The sequence below is a fragment of the Lissotriton vulgaris genome, chromosome 2_2, assembly GCF_964263255.1.
Source record: "Lissotriton vulgaris chromosome 2_2, aLisVul1.2, whole genome shotgun sequence".
Classification (NCBI taxonomy): Eukaryota; Metazoa; Chordata; class Amphibia; order Caudata; family Salamandridae; genus Lissotriton; species Lissotriton vulgaris.
The window spans coordinates 105,337,203-105,358,854 of NC_141688.1; the positions used below are offsets into that span (position 1 = coordinate 105,337,203).

General features: G+C 45.4%; 1 protein-coding gene across 4 annotated transcripts in view; it reads right to left on the minus strand.

Annotated features, from left to right (window-relative positions):
- Window positions 1–20,967, minus strand: part of SLTM (SAFB like transcription modulator) — a 225,770-nt gene extending 204,803 nt beyond the window's left edge. For 2 of the 4 annotated variants that reach the window (XM_086959379.1, XM_086959378.1), the window contains exon 1: window positions 20,737–20,967. In XM_086959379.1, coding sequence (XP_086815505.1) covers window positions 20,737–20,865 — 129 coding nt within the window. In that variant the 5' untranslated portion in view covers window positions 20,866–20,967. The remainder of the gene's footprint in view (window positions 1–20,736) is intronic. The other 2 variants (XM_086959377.1, XM_086959380.1) reach the window with 2 other exon arrangements.
- Between the last annotated feature and the right edge of the window lie 685 nt (window positions 20,968–21,652).

Genomic DNA, 21,652 nt, shown 5'->3' on the forward strand with positions numbered 1-21,652 from the left:
ATAGGAGATGATGTTGAGGTTGTGTTGGCGTGCGATGGCTGCGATGGGGCTCATGTAGACGTTGAAGAGGGTGGGGCTGAGCGATGATCCCTGTGGTACGCCGCAGATTACTTGGTGGCCTCGGATCTGAATGGGGGGAGGCGGACACTCTGGGTTCTTCCGGCGAGGAACGAGATGATCCACTCCAGTGCCTTCTCTTGGATTCCGAAGTTGCTGAGGCACTGCACTAGGGTGCGGTGGCAGACAGCGTCGAACGCTGCGGAGAGGTCCAGGAGGATGAGGGCCGCTGTTTCCCTGTTGTCGAGCAGGGATCTGATGTCAGTGGCTGCGATGAGGGCTGTCTCGGTGCTGTGGTTGGCTCGGAAGCTGGACTGCGAGTGGTCGAGGGATCCGTTCGTCTCGAGGAAGGCGGCAAGCTGTCTGTTGACGGTCTTCGATGACCTTGGCAGGAAAAGGGAGGAGCGAGATGGGGCGGAAGTTAGAGGTCGGTGGGGTCCACAGTTTGGTTTCTTCAAGAGGGGGCTGAGCTCTGCGTGCTTCCAGCTTTCCGGGAAGGTGGCGGTGTCGAAGGAGGCGTTGATGATGCCCCGGAGTTGGGGTGAGAGGATGGAGTCAGCCTTGTTGAAGACGTGGTGGGGGCAGGGGTTGGTTGGTGATCCGGAGTGGATGGAGTTCATTGTGCGGGTGGTGTCTTCCGTGTGGATCGGGGTCCAGTTGCAGAGGGTGGCGGTGGGGGGCGCTGGTTGGGTGCGTGGTTGGTGCGCCGCAGCTGTGGTGTATTTCGGCGATCTTGCGGTGGAAGAACGAGGCGAGTGAGTCGCAGAGGTCTTGCGAGGGAGTGATGTCGTTTCCGGCGCTGGGGTTGGAGAGCTCTTTGACGATGCTGAAGAGTTCGTTGCTGTTGTGGGCGTTGTTGTCCAGTCGTTCTTTGAATGCTGTCTTCTTGGTGGTGCGGTTCAGATGGTGGTGTTTGCGGGTGGCGTGCTTGAGGGCAGTCATGTTGTCTGTGGTCTGGTCATTGCGCCAGGCTCTCGAGGGTGCGGCGGTTCTCCTTGGAGTTCTTAAGTTAGTCGGTGAACTAAGAGGCTTTCTTGCTGCTGTGTCTGCTGGGGTGGGGGGGGGTCTTCAGTGGTGGGAGGTAGTCTGCACAGTTGGTGATCCACTGTGTGAGGTTACTGGCTGCTTCGTTGGGGTCAGTTTAGCTGGCTGAGGCAGGTGGTGAGCTGGTCGGCGGTGATCTTGTTCCAGTTCCTGTGAGGAACCTGTTGCGGGTGGTGGTGGGTCGTGGTTCTTCTGAAGCTGGAGTGGACGCAGCTGTGGTCATTCCAAACAAGTCCAGTGGAGTGGATGAAGGAGATGTACTTGCTGGAGGAGAAGACTGGGTCAAGCTGGAGGAGAAGACTGGGTCAAGCGTATGGCCGGTGTAGTGGGTGGGGGTGTTCACCAGTTGCTTGAGACACAGGTTGGCGAGGTTGTCCAGCAGGGTGGTGGTGTTGCTGTCCTTGTTGTTCTCCAGGTGGAAGTTGAGGTCCCCTCAGAGGATGTAGTCAGCGTTGGGGAGGGCGTGCGGGCTGATGAAGTCTGTGATGTCTCCGCTGAATTGTGTGCGTGGTCCCGGGGGTCTGTAGATGAGGGTCCCTTTGAGTGTGGTCTTGGGGTCGGTGTGTATCTGGAAGTGGAGGTGTTCAGCGGCGAAGGTGTCGTCGGAGCTGGTCGTGATGCGGATGGTGTTTTTGTGTATGATGGCGATGCCTCCTCCAGTCTGGTTGACGCGGTCCCTCCGGGTGATCTTGTATCCGTCTGGGATGACTGTCGGGAGCTGAGGAGGCGTTCATCCAGGTTTCCGTGGGGAAGGCAACGTCTAATGATGTTGTGTCGAGCAGGTTCCAGAGTTTGACGGCGTGTGTGGACGGAGCGGGTGTTGAGCAGGATGCACTTGATGTGGTTGCTGCTGGTGCTCGGCTTGGCGGGTGCAGGTCCGAAGGCAGGTGTATTTGCAAGCTTGGCAGGTGAAGGGTCCGTGGGTGCGCCTCGGGGTGGATAGATAGCAGACGGGGGTTCGGCAGGCATTGAGGGTGGTGGCGGCGTCGTAGGTCCATCGTGTGGTCTGGCGTCGGCCAGGGGTCCTGGCGCGGGCGTACGCGCGGTCTCCATATAAGTCGAAGTGGGAGGGAGGAGCGGCGGGGAGGACACAGAAAGAAAAGGGGGCAGGCCGCAATGTAACAGCGGCGGGGAGGGCACACCAGGAGCACAAGCGGCAAAATCGCTAACCTACAGAAAAAAAACAGTTACGGTGCAATAGAAAAACTAAACAAAACAGGGGCACAGAAGGGCAAAAACTGAAGGAAGAACGAGCAGCAGCAAGGGGGCACAGAGGTCAAGGGCGGACCTGAGGTGCTGGGCACAGACTCGCCTACAGCTGGAGAGCCGTGCGGCGTGGGGGTGTCCCGAGCTCAGGATTTAAACGCAGTAGGTTTCTAAACCCTGACAAATGTATAGTCCTACTCGTTTCTAACCCTAGAAAAAATAAGAAATAGGCTGACGTGTATAAAAAGTATTTCTAAGGTGGGAGGGTAAGGCCACACCAGAAAAAAGGGTAAGTAGGTTTGTGGCAGAGAAAGATTCAGAGAAATGTGCAAATTTCCCATCTACTTTTATTATCCTTAGACCTACTCAGTGTAAACAGTCAACACTTTCGAAGTGCTCTCAATCACTGACATCAGGAAAGAACTGAACTAAAGTAAAAAAATAAAACTAACCCCGCCAGCTCCACTCAGTCGGCCTCACCACTGTCCCCCGCATCCGAAGAGCGACCACTGGCGACAGAACCCTCTCCCACCTCGCTGCTAAGACCTGGAACACCCTCCCAATCCTCCTACGACAGACCCAGGACCTACTAACCATCAGGAGGCTACTCAAGACCTGGCAGTTTGAGCAGTAGCAGCACCCCCCCCCCCCCAAGCGCCTGGAGTCCCTCACGGGTGAGTAGTGTGCTTTACAAATGTTCTGATTAATTGAAAGGAAGCATAACTAATAACTCAGCCGTAGTACGTCCTGCTTTATACTAAGACACTGAAGGAGAAGGAGAGAAAAATTAATATTAAGAATTAGGTTTACCTGTGAGGAACTGGACATTACACCTATGGCCCAAGTCATTAAATTTGAGGTCTGCCACAGCTTGGCTAGTTTTCAGTTTAATAAAGAAAAAAATGAAGTCTAATGTTGCTTCATCAGAGTCAAAGACATTATTTATCTAGAAACAAACTCAAATCATTGTGACCAAAGAGGAAGGTAAATGAAAATAATCCACAAAAGTTGTAATACTGATTGAGTAATAGTCCAAAATATATTCAATATTGTAATGCGACAGGTTATCAGAGTAATTTGGTGTGAAGAAACTGAATGCAACACTCCTGGAAATACTCCTTGTATTGTAAAAAAATAAAAAAGCGAATAAAGTCTTTTTTTTAAAGGGACTCTCTCTTGGTCCAACACCCAGGTTCTCCTCCATCTTAAATTTGTTCTGGAAAAGGGAATATTAAGACGAAGAATAAGCCATGAATATAGTAGCCAACTAAATTGTTTAATGTCTTATGACCTTGATCATTTAATCCAAATGCTATAAATTCTCTTATTTGCCTAAAGCATTATGTAGGACCCTGGCTCTGTATATACTATACCAAAATGAGGTATAGTGTGCTCAGAGTCCAGTGGTAGTTTGGACGAGCAGTAAGACAGAGGGTAGTGTAAGCATTTGTTGTACACAGTAAGACAAGAAAAAAAATGTCGTGACACACTCAAAGACAGAACTCAGACCAATTTGTTTGTATTAAAAAAAATATATATATTTAGTCTTTTTATTTCTGGAACCAAGCCAAGCCTGGTGCAGGTAAGTGAAATACTTTGCAAAATCAAATGCAGTGATTTACAGTTGAATGCAGGTTCAAATTCAGTTGATTGAATTACTAGTAAGTCAACATTTGGAATTGTTACTTTACAGTGCATGTAACTTTAGATTACTTTAAGTTACTTTTGCTAATCAGAGCGATAGGCCTAGATATCACACAGACATTTCCTAGATAAAAAGGTAATTAACTCACTTTTAGTAAATTTGCAGTTTTTCAATGTTTCATACAAACCAACTCCACACTGAAAGAATTCAAGGAAAAGCATTCAGTGCAATCCTAGGGAAGGAAATTAAGTTAATGGTTTGCAGGTAAGTACTTGTTTGTGGGAGTTGGTATTCTGGGGTTAGAACCAGGGTTCCCCCAGAGTCAAGGATGCACTCAGAATACCTTCAGCAGCACTCTGGTGGCAGAGTGCTGAGGCCCAATGTTAACCAGTGGGGGATATGGGGATTCCGGTTGGTGGCAGCTCACAAGCAGGCCACAAGGTTGTGGGAGCAAAGCTCCCGGCTTAGGGCAAACAGGGATCAGAGTTAGCACCCAATGCGGCATGGGATGGCTGGGTGCTGTTTTGTCGACAGGTGCCCTGTTGACTTCAATGGGGATTCTCTGGTTGCAACAGAGACTGCAGCCTCAAAGATCTTTTGGACGCGACCACTGGTTATAAAGGATGCTGGTACACCGTCTTGTGGGTCACCCAAGGCCGTGGGTCGTCGGGTGCAGGGGTGGCTTTTTTCTTACCGGCTCCGATCGCAGTCAGATGGTCCCCCCCCCCAGACATCCTGCAGGCATGGATTGGAGATTCGAGGCAGGTCAGAAATCACCTGATCTCAGGTCAGGATAGCCAGGGAGACACCCTTGTGGTGTTGGAACACTCCATTTGGGCCATGGGTGTCGGGTGCAGACTTGCCCAGAGCCAGGGTCTGTGGGCGAGTAAATCCAGTGCTCACGGGATAAAGTCTTGGTTTTTAAAGGCAGGGCAGGACCTTTGGGTTCTTGAATGCTGCTGGCTACAGGACACCTGGAATTCGCTGGAGCAGGTTGAAGGTGAGGACAGGCCGGTAGGGCTAGGGCAAAGCCAGTGTGCGTCATCTTAGTTCAGCACAGCTTCTTCGGTCCTTTTTCTCTTCGGGTTTGTTCTTGTCTGAGGATGTATGGTTCAAGGTTGCTCCTAAATACTAGATCTAGGGGGTTACAGGTAAGTAAAAGTCAAGACTATTGGGTCCCTTGCTTGGGGTGGGTACACCTCCCCTATTATTGAAAAAAACAAGGCTTTTTTGGATAGTAAATATCACTTGGAAACAAACAATCTACTGATACTCGCTTGCCATACACACTTGGGAACATAGTTGCAGACCAAGGCCAAAACGAGAAAATATGTCTTAAAAACAGATGCAAAAGGGTACAAAATCAATTCATTAACAGGATAAAAAGTTACACATGAAAATCACAAGAATTTCAAATATATAGATTAAACAAAAGTATTTTAAGTTGTACCTCAAAAAGCAGCACCGATACATCTATAGACAAACTCAGAGAAGCAAATAATAAAAGCAAGAATACACAGTGAAAAACAGCACAATTTGTTGTGGAGAGTGCACAAAAAAGATAGTACAATTTGTCACGAAAGAACACATCTGTATTAGAAATAAAATAAAGTCTGGAACCCGATACACTGCACTTTATTCAATATCTGTAGTTCCAGCCACTACACTGATTATATAGAAGAGCGTCGACGCATTTTGATGGTGTATTCCAATTAGATCATATTTTTCAAGACTCAAATGACTCCCACAACACATGAATGTTACCAGAATTAGATCAGACACCTTGTATTCTGTTTTAGAAATGGCTGGGGTATCTCACAAAGGTGGCACGCCTTTGTAGCTTCCCTCATTCGAGGACCCTGCTCATACTAGGGGGAGAAGGGCTGGCACCTCTTCCCAGGATTTGCATCGTTTCAGACCAGAGATCAGCAGGCTCGGGACCCAGAAACAGGTCTGGTGGTGGCAGCTGGAGAGCAGCCACTAAGCCAGGACACTAGAGTTAGTTTGGGGTGCATTTTTCATTAAATTCCACACTGGCATCAGTGTGGGTTTAATCTGCTGAAAAGTTTGATGGCAAGCTTACAAGTTTAAAGTAAAGCCTAGGGTGCTTTGGAGTTCGTAATAACTCCCAGTACCATATACTCTTAATAGCATTACTGCACTCATGTTTAATAATTGGCTTAGACACTGTAGGTGCACAGGGCTCATGCGCCTATACCCTCACCACCGCTAGAGGGATGGCTGACCAATGACAGGGGGTTGTAGGCATGGCACACAGGGATGTGTGCCATTTCGACTCCTCACTTTGTTCTGCCCCAAAACCCTCAGCCTGCAAAGGCAGTATAATATATATATATATATATATAAATAAATGAAATAACCGCTAAAGCCCACTGTTAGTTTTGATGACTCTTACAAACACTGATAAAGGTGCCGCATAGCGGTTTTCTGATGTGAACACTGACGAAGGGATCTCATTCCCGAAACGTGTTTGTTTTGTAATAGAGTGCTGTATTTCTTCGAACCCGGCTGGGTATCTTAGAGGAAACTGGAGCCGCGAATCGGGAATTCGCCATTTTGTGTTTAGTTTTAATTAAATTACAAGATGGAGGAAAAACAATGTGAGAAATGGGTAAAAGGGGGTACGGGAGACTTATCCTGACCCCCTATGTTTTCTGAGGGTGGCTGAGGATGCTCATATATGTTGATACTTGTCTTCCAGCGGCTGCGCGTGAGCTTTTTTTTGCTGCGTGACGTCTGTTAACGTTCGATTCGAAGGAAATCAGGAAGTGTTGGCCGCCATTTTGACACTGCGAGTAAATATATTGTTAAAAATAATAGTTATAAATTAATTCGTATTGATAAACATTGTCTGCGCCATCTTGCTTTTTTCCAATGCCACACTTTTGTCGTGCACGGCAGCCATTTTAGAGGCCTTGACCAGACCCACTTTCTGAACGCCGCCGATCCTCAGCATGGCTCCCCACCTTCGCAAGCATCTCCCCCACGCACTGGTCACCCCCGCTCTCTGTCTTATGTATGGGCCATAAACCTCCCCCCATCTGCGCTGCTCTTCCCCGAGAATCACACCCTGTGCCCGCCACCACCCTTTCACCCTATTCACTACCGCACCCTCTGACACGCCTCTTCCTCTGTGTCCGGTTGTCCAGGCGGGTCCCAGGCTATCACCTAGCCCTGCGGATGTAGTTTTTGGCCCCAACTATGTCCTGCTGTGCGTCAACTGCTTCAGAGACGTCAGCCTCATTTGTTATGTTTGACTATATCCTGGACCTGCCTGGCCGCGCCCAAAATGGCGCCGGTATAAATGACTCGTAACTCCTTGTTGTGTACTGGTTGCCCAACCTTAATATCACGAGATACGTATGCACCGTATGGGCCCCTGGGTGCCGCACTGGTTTTGGTATCCTACAATGCTGCTCCAAAAAACGGCGTGGGGCGCCCCGGGGGGAGAGGGGAGGGGGGGGGGGGCGTCGTGAACGGGCCCCCCCAGGTGGAGGCTCGTCTGTTGTAGTGGGGCGCCCCTTTAGCGTTTCACTTGCCATTCAGCTGTTTACCGCCCGCTCTTGCGGCTACAGCGTCTCGCTCACCATGTAGTCGAGTTGCTCCCACTCTTGCGGTGCAGCGATAGGCGGCTGCCACAGGACTCTTAAAATGGCGGCCGGCTCTTCGGATTTGGGTCTTGTCCACTAAAATGGCTCTGGGACACCTTGGAACTCGGACGCTTGTCTGCTAGGGCTTGGGCTCCATTCTCGAAAGCGTCCCCTCAGCCTTGAAGATTCTACAAAAGTCTTGGGGGCCCCCCGACTACCGCAGGCTTCCGGTGGGGAGTGGCTGCCATGATTGCTTGCGGAATGGCCACGACGGAGCAACGAGATGGTGGTGCTCTCATGCTGACGCCAGCTTTAGTCTGAAACATCCAGAAACACTGTAGACTATCAATTCGATGAGTTCCGGTGGAGCCCCAACGTGACCCGGTAGGGAAGAACTTGCCCTCCCCTTTTTTGAGTGATGGTTCTTGTTGCCTGTCCCCTCTGTTGTCATCTAACGGAACCTTTTTTGATTGCAGAGTGAGAAAAAAAAAAGTGGGTCTTTCATCGTTTGGGGAAAAAAATGTTTTAATCCAATGAAAAGTGTTATTTTTAGGTCATATGATCAAGCCTTCCATCATTAGGAAACCAAAAGTAAAATGAACCAATGAAAAGTTTTATAAACAAGTCACATGATCTGTTATGCGGCTTTGGGTTATAAAAAGCATACAAAACCCGTTGGCCCATGAGGCGGTGTCAGTAGCGAACTTTTATGCCCAAATTACGCAAAGATTTAGCTAATCTGCTAAAGGGGGGAGTCGCTTTTTCTTTTGATAATTTATTCACCCATCCGGAGCCTCTTATCTCCATTACAATGTGTTTGTTGCTGTCGCTAGCTGATGAAAAAACTAAAGTGACAACTTCCTTATCCTTAATTTGTCTTTTTGTTCCTTAAGATGTCATCTGTGTCAACCTCTTCCAAGAATGCTGATGAGTTAGGGATTTCCTTGTGTTCTTAATAGCATTGGTGTCTGCACACTTTTGTCAATTCTGTGAACATGACAGCTGCTTCATAGACAGACGATATCTTTGTTAAGTCATTAGTGTTAAGTGTGTCTGAAACTACAGTGCTCTTCTGTTTTAACTTTCCTCAAACACTACAGAGTTTTGTGTGTTCTTCTGAGCGACAATTATTCCAGAGGTTTCAGGTTCACTTGTTTTGTCCTGCAGTGAGTTAACTTCAGAGACTTCATGTTTATTTGCTATGTCCTGCTGTGCGTCACCTGCTTCAGAGACGTCAGCCTCATTTGTTATGTTTGACTATATCCTGGACCTGCCTGGCCGCGCCCAAAATGGCGCCGGTATAAATGACTCGTAACTCCTTGTTGTGTACTGGTTGCCCAACCTTAATATCACGAGATACGTATGCACCGTATGGGCCCCTGGGTGCCGCACTGGTTTTGGTATCCTACAATGCTGCTCCAAAAAACGGCGTGGGGCGCCCCGGGGGGAGAGGGGAGGGGGGGGGGGGCGTCGTGAACGGGCCCCCCCAGGTGGAGGCTCGTCTGTTGTAGTGGGGCGCCCCTTTAGCGTTTCACTTGCCATTCAGCTGTTTACCGCCCGCTCTTGCGGCTACAGCGTCTCGCTCACCATGTAGTCGAGTTGCTCCCACTCTTGCGGTGCAGCGATAGGCGGCTGCCACAGGACTCTTAAAATGGCGGCCGGCTCTTCGGATTTGGGTCTTGTCCACTAAAATGGCTCTGGGACACCTTGGAACTCGGACGCTTGTCTGCTAGGGCTTGGGCTCCATTCTCGAAAGCGTCCCCTCAGCCTTGAAGATTCTACAAAAGTCTTGGGGGCCCCCCGACTACCGCAGGCTTCCGGTGGGGAGTGGCTGCCATGATTGCTTGCGGAATGGCCACGACGGAGCAACGAGATGGTGGTGCTCTCATGCTGACGCCAGCTTTAGTCTGAAACATCCAGAAACACTGTAGACTATCAATTCGATGAGTTCCGGTGGAGCCCCAACGTGACCCGGTAGGGAAGAACTTGCCCTCCCCTTTTTTGAGTGATGGTTCTTGTTGCCTGTCCCCTCTGTTGTCATCTAACGGAACCTTTTTTGATTGCAGAGTGAGAAAAAAAAAAGTGGGTCTTTCATCGTTTGGGGAAAAAAATGTTTTAATCCAATGAAAAGTGTTATTTTTAGGTCATATGATCAAGCCTTCCATCATTAGGAAACCAAAAGTAAAATGAACCAATGAAAAGTTTTATAAACAAGTCACATGATCTGTTATGCGGCTTTGGGTTATAAAAAGCATACAAAACCCGTTGGCCCATGAGGCGGTGTCAGTAGCGAACTTTTATGCCCAAATTACGCAAAGATTTAGCTAATCTGCTAAAGGGGGGAGTCGCTTTTTCTTTTGATAATTTATTCACCCATCCGGAGCCTCTTATCTCCATTACAATGTGTTTGTTGCTGTCGCTAGCTGATGAAAAAACTAAAGTGACAACTTCCTTATCCTTAATTTGTCTTTTTGTTCCTTAAGATGTCATCTGTGTCAACCTCTTCCAAGAATGCTGATGAGTTAGGGATTTCCTTGTGTTCTTAATAGCATTGGTGTCTGCACACTTTTGTCAATTCTGTGAACATGACAGCTGCTTCATAGACAGACGATATCTTTGTTAAGTCATTAGTGTTAAGTGTGTCTGAAACTACAGTGCTCTTCTGTTTTAACTTTCCTCAAACACTACAGAGTTTTGTGTGTTCTTCTGAGCGACAATTATTCCAGAGGTTTCAGGTTCACTTGTTTTGTCCTGCAGTGAGTTAACTTCAGAGACTTCATGTTTATTTGCTATGTCCTGCTGTGCTTCACCTGCTTCAGAGACGTCAGCCTCATTTGTTATGTTTGACTATATCCTGGACCTGCCCGGCCGCGCCCAAAATGGCGCCGGTATAAATGGGACTCGAAACTCCTTGTTGTGTACTGGTTGCCTAACCTTGATATCATGAAATACGTATGCAGTTTTGAAGCACATGGCGAGCAGGGACGAGAATTGAACATTTTGACATCCCTATTGATATTAAGTTCTGATGTTATTGATTACTGTACTATTGAAAGTTCGAATTAACGTCACCCATTGTACTTGCCCGCAAATGTATATCTAGATAATTTTATTGTAACTGGCCCGGTCTTACTTTAATTATAAAATGTACGTCCACCGATTCCGTAAATGGTAGACACCTTAGTTCTTGCAATCTAATGGGTCGCCCGTTACGTTCTTCTACAGTGTAAATGTGCCATCATATATGATTCCAGTTTGCTCCGTGGCCGGCCCACGTGGTTATAGGCCCGTATTTGTATACTGACATTTTCACAATAAAGGTTTTTTTTTTAAAAACATGGTAGCAGTACCTACACTGGTAAAGTTTTGAATAATAGCCACTGTTTTCGAATCAGTAAAAGGCAAGTGAAATAAAGCAGTCCAATTACATGACTGTTAAAAGGTATAATACGCAGGAACGCAGTAAAGAAAAATGGTCAAGGGCTGTTGTGTTTTCTACTCCTGCAACATAAAGTGATCGATAAGAATCTGATATTCATGCCTATCAGCGACTAAGACAGCAGGTCGAGCCTCTTTTTCTCAACGGCTCCCTCATGGGAGGAAGAAACGCCCTTTTTCTTGAAAAAGGAATATTTTACTTGCAGGACAGTTGTAAATGTCCCGGGAAAATACATTAGCCTGGAACATTGTAAGTGATAAACTGTAACTGCATCTGAGTCCTTTGCTTTACAAGTCAGAGTGAGAAAAAAAAAGGTGGGGCTTTCATCATTTGGGAGAAAAAAAAATGTTCGAAAGCAATGAAAAGCGTTATTTTTAGGTCATATAACCTAGCCTTTCATCATTAGAATAACAAGTAAAATGAACCAATGAAAAGTTTTATTAACAAGTCATATGACCTGTTATGCTTACGTTACGCGCTGCGCTCTGGATCGTTTCCGGGAAGCTGCGCCTTGTGCACCGGAGCACTTCCGGGTGCGCTAAAGCGGCGCGTCATATGACGCGACAACGTAAAATGTTTTTACCTACCACGTACTTGACATTTTACAGCATTTGATATTTGCTATTAAAAAACCATTGAAATTCATTGAAAAACCCATAAGTTATAGAATATATATATATATATATATATATATATATATTCATTCCTGTGCGAAACTCCTTCTATCCAATGGAGCAAAGATTGAGGCGCACCCAAGGGGGAAATTTTCTAATTATTTATTGATAACAAAACGGCCCGACAGACTCGTTTCGGCTTCACGCCTTTGCCAATGTCGGGGAGGTCACATTTTCTCAATTTAATGCAAAAAATTCAAACCACTCATTGCGTGAGAGGAACCAATCAAAACATCAAATTTGTATTTATTTCATAGAAACCGATGTAGGACATCCAGATCATGATGCTTTCCACATTCTGTGGGGGCCATTTTGTAGTGTATGTCTGTGAAGGGGCAAATCATGTGATTTCTCAAATTAATTCTTTGGGATCTTAGATTATGAACCCAATATTTACACCATTAGTTTCGAAATAATTCAAGTTCAAAACATGTCATGTTGAGTATTTTTCACCCCTCATTATTCCTTCAAGCCCTGCATGGGCATTTCTCATCGCGGTTATGCTATTTCGTGACCGCAATATTCTTGTCCCCACACCCCTCCTCGGTCTGTAGGTGTCCCTAATTCTCGGTATTCAGCCAAATTGGTTCATGTTACTGTCTGTTACTTCCGGGCATTTCTTGTACTAATTAATGTGAGACCACAATTCCTCCTCATTGTTGAGTCCCGTGTGACTCTTAGACTGCATTTGAACTATGTACTTGGACTCTAGCAGTCGTAACTTTTTACTCTGTCCCCACCTCTTTCACTCTTGGGTATACAGTCGACGCAAAAATATTTTAAAAGTTTAGGATTGGACTTATGGACATCTTGGAAATGGCGTGCCACCGGATACCCCATATCACGATTCGTAATTGCCCTCATGTGTTCCAGCACTCGCTTCTTAGCGGGATGAATAGTGCTCCCAACATAATTAAGTCCACATGGACAAGTAAGGCAATATATTGCAAACTCTGTATTGCAGTTCATCAATTTATTGATTTTATGTGGGTCTTCCTGCCAGGAATATTAAATTCCTTTACTTTCTGGCCATTTCTGCATGCCTTGCAATTCATGCATGGAAAGTATCCTGTCACTACTTCTTTCCTTTTGGGATATTTGGTGAAGTGGCTCCTCACCAGGTGTGTCCTAAGTGTGGGCCCTCTTCTATACGTCATCAGGGGTAGTTCGGGAAGCTCTTTGCCTATGATATTGTCTGATTTCAAAACTTTCCAATTCCTGCAGAAAATTTGAAGAACTTCAGACGATTTTGCAGAGTAGTCTGTAATCATTCTAATACTATCCTTCTTTGGGTCTCCTTGTTTTCGTGTTTCCCCCATTACTAACATACTTCTCTCTAATTTCTCGCCTTTAAGTTCCTCTTTCCTGAGAGTCGACTCCCTGTATCCCCTAACTCTTAATCTTTGGAAAGATTCTTCTTTTGCCTTCAAAAATTCACTTTGGGTTGTGCAATTTCTCTTCATTCGCACAATTTCACCAAATCCCTTTGATGACACTGCAGATAAAAGCTGGACGCATGTAGCGTGCTGTTTCCAGCTGTAGGTTTCCGATACAAGGTCGTGCTAATCCTGCCATCCTCAATATACACTTTTAAGTTCAAGTACGCTACGTCCTCTTTGTGTATATGATGATCTACATGGTACTCTGGGGCCCGACATATACTTAGTTGTAAATTTGGTAACCTGTGCAATATTGCAATCCCTCCCATTGATGTAAACGTCCCCTTTGGGACCTTAACACCACCTACAATTCACAAAATTCAGAAGGAGCTCTGTTTTTTATAAGATTGTTGACCCAATCCTTTTCCTGTCAAAGGGTAGCTCCCTATTCACATCTTTTAGATAAGTTATCATAATGTAATTCATTAACATTGATATTAGGCCGTAGATCGGCCTATGTCAAACTGGCCAATATTGCTATTCCTGTATCGACATATACTGAGACAAAAAGTTGAGATATATATATATATATATATATAGCCTCGAAGGGCGGCACAATAAGTGCTGCAGCACTTAGAGGCCTTACCTAGCACACAAGGTACATCAACAGCTTGGCAAAAAGTGGGGGCAACCATGCAAAAAGAGGACTTTTTCTTACACATCCTATCTCGCCAAAGAACTTTAAACTGCCCATTTCCTATATCAAGTAATTGCCACAATTTTGCTTCCTTGGAGGACGGATTAAGAAAGTTTTAAACATAATTCACTGTTCCTTCACAATTAGGTTTCAACACAAACCAACACCCAACATTCTCAAAGACATTTACACAAACGTTTTAAGTCCACCAATACTTCTAGTCTGGTATTGCTACCAAGACTATCACATTCACAAAACGTGTCTACTGAAGGAAGCTGGCTCTCTATATAATATATCTAAAAGATATGGTGTGCACAGAATCAGGATTTGTTAGTGCCCGCGTAAACGAACACGGCTTCCTGCAGGGAGTTCCCGCGCTATCAGTAGGTTTCCAAAAAGGGAAGGGAGGTTTTGGGAGCGCAATGATCGTTATTTTTCATCAAAGAGCATAGTCTGGCTTCATCTAAACACAACAACCCTTGCACCCAAAAGCGACATAACGAGTGTTCTATGAGGTTTGACTTCATGGCTACCATGTACTTGGTAGGGTTGTCAAGCGTGGCTGTCAGCTCTCCATCTGGAAGCTGGCCAGTGCGGACGCGGTTATGCCATTATCGTGGAGATGGGTACGTGGTGGTAGAAGGCAGGCCTGGCTTAAGAGGCCTCTGCAGATCAAGTGTTTGCGCCATGAGATAAAAGCTCCAGTTTGCCGTTAATGTAGATATCGCTTTAAAAGCAGCTCCGTCAGCCTCACTGCGTTAAGTTGTTTACCACAGCTTTAAGTGGACCTGCGCCACGTGGCACTTTTACACAGGCCTCCCTTGTTGGGACTTACAACTGACTACTTGTTTCATTACAAGCACACGCAGAGTCCCCTCGAACACCATTGTTAGGCGCTCTTATTGCACAAGTCAGCGAGTGCCTTGTTGACAGATGTGCCTCCGAGCGAGTGCGTTTTTTTTGGGTACAAAATATGTTATCTAAATGGAACTGGCTAATCTTCACAGTCCCTAGAGGTCTCTTCCTACAGCCCACTGGTCTTCCTCTTGCCGCCAGGAACTTTATTTTACAGAGAGATGTAATCCCTCCTGGTTAGGCCTATGCAGAACCTCAAGAAGCGCTGCCTCGGACGTCGACTGGTTTTAGCGGAGACCCAAACATATATAATTTAAAAAGAAAGGAAAATGTGTGAACGAAACCAAGATGTGTCACCTAAAACTCTAACACGCAAAGGGCTGGCAAATAAGAAGATCCCCTTGGACAAGCCTTCCGAACTCACCCAATGTGCTGGTATCGTATACTGCTATCAGGAAGGGACAGGCTGACACCCAACTATGCTCCTGTTACCCCATTTTGAATGCAGTGTTGATTTAAGCTTCCAGTCCTGCCCTGCCATCAGAGATGGATTCAAAATTGTGCAGGAAAAAAAACCTTAACTTCGGTCAAAGGTAACATGACTAAAAAAAGCAAACTAGAGATTCCCTGTATCCACCAGATATGCAAATGTTTGCAAAACGTTTTAAGTTGTTTAAATTGCATTTATAATTCGCTTACTACCCCATGCAAGGCGTCAAAGAGCTTTATGGTGAGTAACACGCTACCCAGGAGCCCTAAGTTAGCGGTCAGTCCATTAGTTAGTTTTTCATTCTTATTCCATGCATTCGCGCTAGTTTCTTTGCAGCACATTATTGACACGTGATTAGAGAGGGATACGCAAGATGCAATTGATAAGATATTTATGGTGTCCGAAAAGCGCTCAAGATGGATAGGCATACGATTTAGAGTAACTTGTATACAGAAGAGGCAGGCAGAAGGAAGAAGGGACACAGTGGCAAACTTAAACAAGCATTTGCAATGCAGTAGGTCTCGCATTATTTAAGTGTGAGCTATTGGCACTGCTAAATAATGCAACACCAATAGTTCAAACTTTAATAATGCGAGACCTATTGCATTGCAAATGCTCGTTTGGTAATGCCAGGTCACCATTAGTTAGGCACTTCCAAGGCCTGGGGGATGCAGGTGCCAGGGTGTCTAGTTGCTCACTGGATCCGGTTGCAGCATTTGAATAGGAGGCTGCAGGCATTGTGGGCAAGCTCAGGAGAGGAAGTCCATCGCTAGATCCCAGGCAAAGATCGCCAGTGGGACATCACTGAGTCATTGGACAACCTGGACTCGGGCAAAAGGCGCCAGATGCAGAGTGGTACAAATGTCATGGACCCACCGGGATCTGGTGTCCTTGGGGTGGTTTCTTTCTAGACAAATCCAGTGTCCACCGGAGAAAAGTCTTAGAAGTAGGGAGCTCAGGTCTCCAGGGTTCTTCAGGGTTGCTAGCTGCTGGACACGCTGGTTTGTGTGAGCATGTACCTTGAAGCGGGGGACAGGCCGGTAGGGCTAGGGCGAAGTCAGTTGTCACCTTTCTCCTTCGCTGCTGCATGGGTCTTCGGTCCTTCTTAGGTCATCAAATCTGAGGAACAAGATTCGAAGGAGCCCTTAAATACTAAATTTATGGGCATTACTGAGGTTAATGGCCAACACAATCTAGATGTTCAGGGATGTTGCAGGAGTTTTAGCATGGTTGACACTGAAGTTCAGTATTGCACTAGCAAGTCCACCAGTTCTTACTGTAAACTGTGACCAAAAGTATGTTAAGTCTGCAAAGTTCCATTTGTCAAGCTGCGATTGCTGGTAACCGGCTTCAAATCATGTTGGGCAGACACAAATGCATTGATTGGTCCCTATCTTGTCCGATAATACTTTCTACTCTTTGCAGCATGCTATCTGTAAACTGGAAGCTCCAGATATTTCTCCAAAGGCTTTTGGGGACAAAGGTAGTTACTATGGTTTTTTTCACTGGAGATTTACCGTAAGGATTATTCGTACAAAAGTATACGTAGACATCAATTGAAGGATTTCAGTTTGATTAATCTATGCAGGTTTAGATCTATTTAAAACCTGGACACAAAAATCCTGTACTTTGAGAACAGAGTTCTGAGCTGTTTCTGATGCCTTACAAATATTCCAATACTTGTATAAATAGCATTATGCGCAACCCTCTAACCGGTGTTTTCAAGGTAAGAATTGTACCTCATTCCTACTCCTGTGACTTGTGAACCATGGCGCACTATTGCTCTGGATTTGTCCAACCCAATTGAAATACTATCTTTCTGCAACAAGTGTTTGTTGCTATTGATCAATTGCCACTCTTAAGTGGATTTATCATCATCTTGTTTAACCTATCTATTCAGTCGGTTTTTTCTTAATGTGTTTAGCCTAGAAGGAACTCCTAAAGAAATATTAAGAGCAACAGCACTCATCTTGTTTCCAGGGATATTATTAATTTTCTCTCCAAACATGACATTAAACAGTCAGTTAAGTATGCATGATCACTAGTCAATGGCTTGGTGAAGAGGGCAAACAGTTCTCAAGGAAGGGATTCAGCCTGCTCTTTCTGCTGAGGTTGATACGACGTTTTTTAAAGACAGGTTAACATCTTATTAATACTCCCCGTACTCTAAGTCAGGATTCACTCCTGAGATGTGAAGAGGGAGGAAAAGTAAATTTCTATTTCATCTGGATGTTCGTTACAAAAAAGTGTAAAGGTGAAGAACAACTACAATTTGGTGGTTTGAGACATTTCACAGCATATTTTGCTACTGGAAACTGGCTTCACATTAAGAAGCCTTTTGGTGTTTAAAAGGGGTTATCTATTTTCACAATTGAGTGCGAGTAGGAACGCCGTTTTGTTGCATGGAAGGGGTTGATGGATTAAGGGCAGGGTTGTTCCCATTTCTGATGCACGGATACAAGTTAATAGAACAGAATCCGTACTTTACGGAAAACCTAAAACTAGGACGCACCGCGCACTTGATGGTAAATCTAATCCTCATGAGTCACAATTACATAAAGGATGTGATGTAGCTATGCACTGTTATCCCAACTCTAGTTCTCTCCGATTCACCCAAAGTACAAGATTCTGAAGGAAGGAGTTATGTCGTAATCTTTGATGGTGTTACAACACAATGTTATTTTAACACTGATGTCTTCTCTAAAGGGTTCCAGGGCACAGGAAACCGAATGCACTCCGGAGGTACTGTGTTTTTCTATTGTTTTGTTGGTACAGGTTACTGAATGCACTCATAGGATTTCTCAAATTTGAGGGTGGGGTTGGGAAATCTAATACAGATTTTTCCACCAACAGTGCGAAAGTGCAGAATAATACACCTTTTCAAGCAATGCAACAGGTATTTTTTTTAATGCATTAGTGATTCTATTTTTCTGCATGTTCATCTGGTTTTCGGTGTACAGGTTATAGAAGTACTCAAGTATATTTTTCTTTTCTACTACTTAGGAGTGTGTTGAATAGGTTTCTGAAAGTGTTCTGACATTTTCGGTTCAGTTTAAAGATTATTAACTTGTTTTGTTTTTCTTTATTAGTGGGGGTGATGGTTGCATGTCCCTCCATTTCCTTAAAGCAAGCATTAGAATGTATATGCATCATTGGAGGTTCTGAGTCTTTTGGAACTCTTTGGTTGCCAGTTGAGGGTCAGTTGCACTGTCCCCCTTAGTCCGAGTTGCTCGTCCCTAGCCATGGGTTCTATCATCTGGACTTCAAGTTAATACATTCTACACAAGTCTACTTTGCTGTTCTGGTCTCTGGTCATTTCAGCTACAATACTATAGAGTGGCAGCAGATTATACTCTTGCTAATAAACATGAGTTAACAGTGTAAACTGGCATCCAATGGGGTCCAGGACACATGTGGATCAATGGACAATCATTTGGCTTACCCATTAACACAAACCATGTGCACCACGCAGCAACCAATAGAATGAAACATCTGGATTGGGGAGGTGGGGGGTAGCATATGACGCCACAACCAACTTGAACAAATGAGGCAACTAGAAGCAGAGAAAGCAAAAGGAACTCCTGAATCACGATATTAAAAGTTAAAGTCCTACCTATTCAGCAACTCAGTACACAAGCACACTACACTCTTACAGTTAGTGAATCCATGCTTTTGGGCAAAGTGCACATTCCAACTGCTACTTTTTGCTTTTAAGTTGTTACATATATCACAACCAGCAACCAATATTACATGTGCACTCTTCAGCACATTACCGTCACTTTTAAAAGTCCGCCAAAAAATAAAATTCCTCATCACCTCAATGCCTAGGAATCATCAGCACTCTGATGAGCCCCATAACGTTGGGGAGTGAATCTCAAACCACAGGATAAATCGGTTTGTGTTTTTTAGCAGGCGATTACCCAGTGTACTCTGAACGAAAGGAAGATGACGCAGCTTGCAACCTAGACAACAGGCGAGTCACATCTGTAACTTATGTTCCGGCCCCAACATAACAAACATGTATGTGGCTCGTAAACAACTGAATAACTAGCGGTGTTTACATTTAATCAAGCTTTCATTAGCATGAATAAACATTTTATTTTACCATTAAAAATAATTACATTAAGTCCACTCCAAACTGCAAGATAAATAATTAAAATGCAATCAAATATAAAACATCCCTATCGTCACTTAATACGCTTTGTCTTCAACGAAGATCATGTAAAAATGATATTGTGGATTTTGATTATCTCTGAGGCTATTGCAGCTGTTTGCACGTCGTTCAGTTCCTTGTTCATGAACATAAGTAACTGAGCAGGTAATCAGGTTGATGCCCTCGGACAAAACTCGACAGCGTCTCCACAGCTTACGATTTTAAGAGTTAAAAAAAAAACGGACAGATCAAATGTCCTTAGTGCCTGCAGTTTCGTACAAATACATATCATTGCATAATGATTCTGGAGAGGAGCTGCATAAAAAGTCAAGTGTGTATAAAGAGTGAATCCCTGTGTAGCCGTTATGTTAGCTGACCTTACTCCAAGTTTAGGAGGGATGCGGTGTTACATTAGAGATTATGTGGCACACAGTGTTTTGCAGAATGAAGTTACGGCATGCTGTTTTAACGTTTAGTATGGCATGTCACGTCAATGTTTGACATTACGTTTACCTTGCACAGAATCGGCTGCTGCCTGTCCAAACTATGAATAGTATTTCTCGCTAACCTGATGAATGTATTCTCTCAAAACTGAGATCATGCCACCACAGTCTCCTCTCGTAGTAGGCCCTGCTGCAGCCTCGCTGAAGAACAAGCCTGCTCAATTAGCGTCGCACCCAACCCGTTCCGAAGTACTAACATTACCCACATCATGCTCACTGTAAGCAAACAAAAGAGTTGCAAGTGGAGCCACTCAACGCCCTTTTTAGAACCAGTCTCAGAAACACGTACTCAGGTCGCAGTTATATGGCTACAAATGTAGAGTAGCAATGGCGCTTTAGTTGTAGGCTACAAAAACGAATCAAATAAATCCGAGGCACCATCTAAATCTCAATCCGGGGGAAACTAATTTAAAGAAGGCCCACAATTGCGGGGGGGGGGGGGCAGTTCTTTAAGACTACCGTTGCTATTAGACCGCCTGATGTAATCAAGAAAGTCACTGTCCCGTAGCGCCTGCCTCAAGGGAACCCGGCAGCGTCCCTGAGAATAGGTAGTCCATTGCACCGCACCAGCATCGAGCGCATTGCACACAGTAAAGGTCAATGGGAACCTGCCCCCGAAAAATCTAGATACCACGGTTTCAGCCCATGATTAGGCAGCGGGCACCGCCTCAGTCTATAAAGTCTACGCACACAACATGGCGGCCGGTGGAGCGAGATACGAGGTTGCCAATGAGGATCAGCGCCATCACACGCGGAGGCGGTCATGCCCGAGAGACCAGGAGGGTGAGAGGGCTGCAACCAAACTGCCAGTACCAACCGAATTCAAATGGAAATCCGGACTATAGCCACCCCAAGCACAGAACGCACCACGAAGTAACACGTAGCATGCAACTCTTACACAAACCCATATGGTACCGCTATTCGAGGTGAAAGCGCGGCCTCGCCCTTTGTAAAACGGCATAAGGACTGTAACAGTGCCTCACCTGTTTAAGGCGAGAAATTAGTACGGTCTTGACTCCCGTGATGTCCAGCCCACGACGCTTTAGCTCGGACTTAAGGTCGATGACGCGCAGCTCGGTGATCTTCTTACCCTCGGAGACAGCAGCCGCCATTTTGCAGATGTGCGAGCAGGAGAGAACGGAGCAAGCCACCGAAGAGCGCGAGTATGAAAAGCAGCGTCGCACTGCGCGTGCGTCTACTACGTAGCCAACCAGCTAGAAGCTGAGGAGAACGAGTGGGCGGTATAGGAGAGTAGCGTTACGTAACAGTTGACGTCAAGAAGATCAGAGTACGTACGTATGCGTCCTAGTATGTCTCTCTCCCGGCCATTTTAGAATCAGGAGACGAAAGGATGGAATGGAAGCAATATACATTGCATGGTGCATTTTTTTTTAGCGATTGCTGTATTACTCTACCATGGCTACGAGTATTATCCAAACGTGGTAAAGTGTTTAACATTAAAAATAAGTAAGCTGCATGATTAAAATTATAAAGCAGATAGAATTAAATAAGGCAACAAGCGTGGTAATAGTAATACAGTAATAATACATCAGTGAGACTTAACGCAACATGATTTAGACTCGAGTCTGTAAAGATGTGGTTTATATATATGGACAGAGGCTCTTTGCAGGTGAATACAGAAAGTATTTATTTATTAATTCACACACAGAGCGCCGAGAGTGTTGCTTCACACAGCTCCGGCACCCGACTCAATCGCGCTTCGAAACGTGCGCTATCCAAAATGGCCGCCGCCTCACGTCAAGTCGTCACGCGACGTGAGACAACTAGAGCGGCGACTCTACATATCTCCCCTTTTTCCAGAAACAAGTAACTTATTCTATGGTAACTTCAGTGTCCATCACCCATATCATAGTCCCGGAACCTGACAGGCACGCCATT